Raw genomic sequence first — 6,512 nt, 5'->3', positions numbered from 1 at the left:
ATTTCCTTGAGGCAAAGACCTCAAATTTAGCATAGAGCCAGTAACCAGGAACAGTCAGTCCTACTCACACATGCATATTTTATTTTCTCATTTAGTTTCAGGTTCACCTAAATTATTGCCATCATGATAGCCATAAAATAATATGGTAGCATGAATTTTTGTATTAATCATTTAAGCATTGAAATCTAAAAGCTTGCAGCAGAGTGAAAGGTCAGAAGGACAAGGGAAGAGAGGGGAGGCATCATATTCTAAAATTTCATATTTTTAGTGGGTTGCAGTGTAATGGAAATTGGCAAGCACTAATTGAGCGACAAGGCCACTGGACACAGGAAAAGCAGATTTAGCTGAAACACAGCAGCCTGTAAGAAAGAAAGGCAACAATCATTCTTTGCGATGGTTAGTCTGAATCACTGTTTTACAGGCCATCGGTGATCACGAACAAGCTGGAGGTGAAGCATATGCTGTGGCTCATTTTGCATCACCTGTGCAATTATCTTACTAAAACCATTTATGAAAAAGCATGCCAACAATAATTCAGAATTGAGCACCATGTGTGTCATGAAGCATCACATCATAGCCACAAGAACGTTCAGGTGTCGCCAGAAGTAACCTGAACAATGAAGACACATCTATAGTGGCTTAACTTTAACAAACTTATTTAATTATGGGGTTTTACGTGCCAAAACCAGTTCTGATTATGAGGCACGCCGTAGTGGGGGACTCCGGAAATTTGGACCGCCTGGGGTTCTTTAACGTGCACCTAAATCTAAGTACACGGGTGTTTTCGCATTTCGCCCCCATCGAAATGCAGCCGCCGTGGCCGGGATTCGATCCCGCGACCTCGTGCTCAGCAGCCCAACACCATAGCCACTGAGCAACCACGGCGGGTAACTTTAACAAACTGAATGCCTTGGAAAGAAGATTCACTGAGCTAACACCCCATCTATGGCAACCCAACCAGAAATCTCGAGTACCCTCTAAAGAATACACGAAAAGGCACTCAATGTGCACATTACAGGGTTAAAGTGCCCAATGTATCATTTATGCTATGCCGTGTTTGATACCTACAAATTGTGATTTAAACATAAGAAACATAGGAGCCTATAGTCATGTTTTTTTTCTATGCTCGATCGAGTTCTCAGTTATGGATAGCTTAGCAAACTAATTACTAATTAATTACTATGTAGCGACAAAGGCAGGCACCAACAAAGGATGTGAAAGAAGACGGTTGTTGTTTGTGCTCACTCTCCTTGGCCATGGACCAAGCCCCTTTTGTGAATCTTTATTCCTGACATAAATCACGCTTAGAGCTAAGTTTGCACACACATTTATTGGGCGTGCTGGTCCTATTGTCCAGCCTTGAACTTTGTGTGCGGACTCTACCTCCAGTCTTGGCTATGCCTGACCACAAGGAACAGCAAGATGCCACCTCACCCCCAGATGTCAAATGATGTGGCGTGTCAAGGCAGCAAGACGGTGTTGTATTCGGCGACACTGACAACCGACACTGACAACCATATTCCGCGACACTGACAACCATCTTGTGGAGGACCGGCTTTCCTCCTATGTACAACACGACACAACAGCAGAATAAGAACAAGGAAATGCCTCACACATATGCACGGCGCTAAACTGGATGCACTACCTACAAGAGAGAATGAGAGAGAGTGAGCTTCACGTCACTCGAGCACCTGCCTACAGATGTGTTTTTTTTGGGCACAGCATCGAAGCTGTGAATGAGGTAATGCCCAGCACCATAACATCTGTTATGGTGCTGGGCATTACTTATGCTGAGTGTCACATAACATCTGAAAGCATTAGCTGCTACGAGAGAACCAGTGCAGTTAATCTGGCGAGCTATGCATGCATCTGTAGCCTAATGGGCAAAGAATTGGGCTGCTGTACTAGGCACTCGCGTTCAATACCCACCATCAGGAGCATTACTAATTATTAATGAAGCTACCTGGGCAGGTGTACTAAGAAATTCAAAAATAGATCATGATAATGCTTTGCATTAAGAGACAACTTGCTGCCGCTTGGAGCTTAACCCACATTTTCTGCTTTGCGCTTGCGATGCTCTACCAAGTGAGCTACGTCAGCAGTTGTCCCAATGTCCATTTTCTTGGATAGTTGCACATGTGTACCAAACTTTGTCCTAGAAGTGCTAGCAGAACTAATAACAGCCATGATGGCAGATGTGAAGTATCCTTTAAGCCCCTGACATTAAATACAACATTATCTTAAAAGCAGGCAACTGGCCAATGAACACTCGTGTTCTACCTTGAGGCACTAAGGCTGCCAATGTCGAGACATTTGCATTTTATGAGCGACAAAAATCTGGGGAACCACGGAGCTCAATTTCTTGTTAGTAACAAGCACGTGATGGCAACAGACAACGAAGCAACAGTGGCTTCATAGAAAAATGGGCTAGAGCTCACGACAAGCATTGGCAACTCCACAATAGAATTCTTTCTCTACAATTTATTGTCTCAAGACACCTCGAAGCAAATTTGGTGGATTATGCTTTTAGTATGTCTTTTGCGACTGCAAATTTAAATGTGTGTAATACTTTGTAGCAACCTGGAACATTTTAATGTTTAGCATCCCCATACTTTAAATCTGTGGACAAGCTTTGCCACCTTTGTAGAACAATAATTATCTGGTCATCATACATGATGACTCAAACCACTATTAGTTAAAGCAACCTTTAAAGGAGCAGAAGCATGCCCTTAGCAAATAGATATACATACCAGGTATATACTGAGCTAACTAAGCAGTACTTGTGGCCACTTGCTTTCAACAAGGCAGAAACAGGTCAGATGTTGACAAAGGCAACAAATATAAGGTGCGGCCAGGAAATAAGCAGAAGCTGTAAAGACAGCAGCAGCACAGTGAAACAAATTAGACAAATGTGCACACTGCAAGCGTTCCTGAGGACAATACACAACGTCACTGCCGCCGTTAGAAGCAAATCCTCCAAGAAAAAAAAAAAAAAAAAAGATTGTTTTGCTGTAAACAGCAAGTGTGTGGAGTTGCTTAATTGATATTATAAAAACAGCACAGACAACAATTAAGGCAGACACAGTATTCGTGTCATCTGCCTTCCTGCTGTTTTTACAATGTCGATTATGGTTGCAAAGGTACGCACATGATCCTTTATTCTATGCATGATCTACGTACGAACAACGAAAGCAACGGACGTGTATAGAAAGGTGAGCTGAATTCATACACTCATACATGCTTAATTTTGAAGGTGCCCGTAAAAGCGACCGCAGCAGTAAAGCGGGTTTGTTTAGCAGCTTGCTCACAACGTACACATTGCACGATTTAACTCCACGGCTCTTAAAAGAGTTGCTAAGAAGCTGTAAGTGAAAGAAATACGTTTTTGTTATCTCACTGCAACAAATGAAAGCCTCTGACGCACCTACCGCGGTCAGCGCTGGGGCCGTATTCTGAAACGTTCGCCTAGGCGAAATTTCTTTTTTCGCTTTCAGGCGTGCGCCGATTGGCTGTTTTAGCAAAATTGGATGAGCTGATTGGGTGGTTGAGCCCGACGTCATTCAATTTGCTCAACCAGCCAATCAGCGCGCATGCTGATTTCGCCTAGGCGAAATTTCGCCTAGGCGAACGTTTCAGAATACGGTCCCAGTGAGCAAGGTAATTGAATGCAGCCATGTATTGCATGGGTAAATAAGAGGCGCATAGCGTAGTCATCCCATAGAGATGGAGAAACAAAGACCTACGCACGAGATATATACCAAAGGACGGCATTCACCGATAGAGCTAGTTGAGTGCATGCATGGCGCGTGAACGCTTTTGCCGTTCGTTTTACATCGGGGTAACGCGTAGGAACTGCGATAGTACTTGTTGAAGGCACGAACGAATAAATTATCCTGCGATCACTACGAGACCTGCGACAACCATATCGTGCTCCTTCGAATTTCGAGATCACATCGGCCACAGCTCAAATGTGCAGCCGGTTGTTTTTACAAGTGTCAACTAGAGAACGGGCAATCGCACGACACTCACCTTTGCTCCAAATGCGTCGCGGCAGCTGAGCAACAAATGTCATCAAGCCCAACCCCGCAATGTCGGCAATTTCAGCTTCTAAGCAAGTGCAAAAAACGAAACTTGAATGCTCACAATGCGCGCGCGAACGAGGCGCGAGCCATATTATGGGTGTCCTGTAGCCATAGTTCGAAAAAAAAGAAAAGAAAAAAAAAAAAAAAACTAACAATTTGACGTCACATCCGGGAAAGGAGAGTTGTTCTCCTTTCTCACCGGGCCTCTTCGATTATACAATCCCGGACTGTCCGCAAACCGTCCGCGGCTTCCGGTCTGACTAGCCCTGACCACGGTGTAAGAATAAGGAGTGGCCCTGACAAAAGAGCGCCTCACAGTCACGTGATCCAGCTGTCGGGGGGAACCTTCTCTCAGCTCACGCATGCGCAGCGACATCGGAGCCCTCGGGGGCGACGTTCAGGTGCCTTTTTTGCGGCCAGTTTCGGTTTGAAGGATCATGCCAAGGGGAACTAATGTTCGCGTAGCTCCCACATGAACTCCGCTATTGAAAATTTGATCGTTGGGATAGGTAGTGTCGAGGACGGTCCCCATGAAAAAACGGTCTATATATTAACTCTATGTGGCGAAGCGAACCGACGTCAGCTTTTCCTCTAGAGTTGGCCTTAATCACCAATCGAAATAGGTGAACGCCGCAACGCGGGATCGCGCAGAAAAAAAAATATAGAGAAAATCATACCAGTCATACTAACGTTTAGAGATAAGTTGAGTTTTACTGCATGTTATGACTGCAGGCGCCGATAGTGCAAGGTAGTCTGGCCCGTCTGGCAACTACGTTGCGCGCCACTTTTTCGCGGGAAAACCACTTCTTTATTCTATGCGAAAGCAGTTGGCGGGAGTCAGTGGTTGCGCCGCGCTGCTCTTGACGTGCTGAAAGCTTCTGAATTGTCAGTGTCGAGGGGTGCTAGGGTGACGCCAGTTACGTTGCAAGATGGAATTCAACATGGGTATGTATTCTCGCCAGCCAAGTGTCCTGTGACATGTCACAATCTCAGCGACCTTGGCCATAATAACGCAGCGATTCTACTCCAGTTCCTTTCTTTTCGCTCTTCGTCAGTAGTCGGAGCTGGGCGTCTCTGTTATCACCAGGATCGGCCGGTCGTAAGCGGTAGATAATAAAAAAGTAACAGGATCGAGCGAAAGTAATCTTTACATGAAGCTATGCTCTTTGGAACTTGGTGTCGGCTTTCCGCGAAACTGCCTCGTTCTGCCAACATAGTGTTGGGCATTCTGCTTTCCTCGGACAGTTATGCTATTGTATATTGTTAGGTATGATTTCTGCTACTCTTTTTTTTTTTTTTTTTCGCGGGCTGGATATCTGCTGGCAGAGTCGCCTGAAAGAAATTTTGCCGTCAGTGCGACATCGATAGCTGACTTCAGTCACGTGTCAAATGCGGCATATTTTCGGAGTGGAGTAAGCCGACAATTTGCGAGCAGTTCACTGTGTACAAGTTAGTTTCACAGACTCTGGCCAGCAATTAAGTTGGCGTCGTTTATTCCGTGCTGAGGCGTCCATTGCTTGCCCATTGCTGATCAAAGCGAGAAAACTTATTTGCCATGTTACACTTTTCAGCGCACAAGAGAATATTAGCATAAACAGCTGTTACAAAATGATGGGAATTAGGGTTCTTGTTTACTCAGAACCAGCCACATTTCAGTAGTAACTTCTATATTTTTCTGCATGCACGAACAGTTAGCAGCTAATAGTCCTTATTACGTACAAATTATAGCTAAATGGCAAAACTAGAAGCATAACGTATGTTTGCATATCACCTGTCTTGCGCTTCCTTGAAACAGTGTCCACATTCACTGGGCCTCTGATTTGTCGTCCCAGACTGTGTAGGACTCCCCGAGACGCTGCATACGTAAGGCTTGTTTGCTGAAAGCACGGCCTTGGGCAGTCCGGGACTGTCGGGGACCGATAGTCAGAGGCCTACCTTGTTGATGTTGCAGCAGCGAAAGCTATCTGGCAGTTTTGAAACCGCACAGGAGGTGAGAGAGAGAGAGAGAGAGAATAAACTTTAATAAAAAGAGCACGCGAGCGTAGGTAGCTCCCCCGCTCTGCAGTGGGTGGTCCCCTCAGTCCAGGAGTCCAGTGGCCTTAGCTGCCCTTCTCGCTCGGTTGACCAGGTTGAGCTGGTCCGTCGAGTCGGAGCTGGACAGCGCTGCCTCCCATTGCCGTGTGGTGGGGTGTGTTATGGGTGTTAACTGTGGTGTGTTTGCGCAAGCCCATACCATGTGGTAAAGTGTTGCACATTGATCACAGTGTGGACATTTATAGGAATACAGTGCAGGGTGTATGGCGTGGTAAAGACTCAAATGTGGATATGCGTTTGTTTGGAGTTTTCGCCATATTACGGCCTCCTCTCGCGTCAGAGAATTATGAGGTGGGGGTAGTGTTCTTCGTGAAAGGCGATAGTGTTGTAGGATGT

At 45.5% G+C, this 6,512-nt stretch overlaps 1 protein-coding gene and 1 long non-coding RNA gene across 3 annotated transcripts in view; one reads left to right on the top strand and one right to left on the bottom strand.

Moving 5' to 3' along the window:
* Positions 1–246: 246 nt before the first annotated feature.
* LOC119437147 (uncharacterized) lies at positions 247–4,171 on the bottom strand. Its single transcript, XR_005189245.2, has 3 exons — positions 4,030–4,171; positions 2,751–2,869; positions 247–359 (listed from the first exon to the last, which is right to left on the bottom strand). It is a non-coding gene; the product is annotated as an uncharacterized LOC119437147 (long non-coding RNA).
* Positions 4,172–4,897: 726 nt separating this feature from the next.
* LOC119437146 (three-prime repair exonuclease 1) overlaps positions 4,898–6,512 on the top strand; it is a 43,904-nt gene continuing 42,289 nt past the window's right edge. Inside the window, exon 1 of one of the 2 annotated variants that reach the window (XM_037704217.2) lies at positions 4,898–5,027. In XM_037704217.2, the coding sequence (XP_037560145.1) occupies positions 5,012–5,027 (16 nt within the window). In that variant the 5' untranslated portion in view covers positions 4,898–5,011. The remainder of the gene's footprint in view (positions 5,028–6,512) is intronic. The other variant, XM_037704216.2, reaches the window with a different exon arrangement.

This window comes from Dermacentor silvarum, chromosome 1 (genome assembly GCF_013339745.2).
Source record: "Dermacentor silvarum isolate Dsil-2018 chromosome 1, BIME_Dsil_1.4, whole genome shotgun sequence".
In the NCBI taxonomy this organism is placed as follows: domain Eukaryota; kingdom Metazoa; phylum Arthropoda; class Arachnida; order Ixodida; family Ixodidae; genus Dermacentor; species Dermacentor silvarum.
The sequence above is the reverse complement of the archived record's forward strand: the minus strand, read 5'-3'. Positions and strand labels throughout refer to the sequence as shown.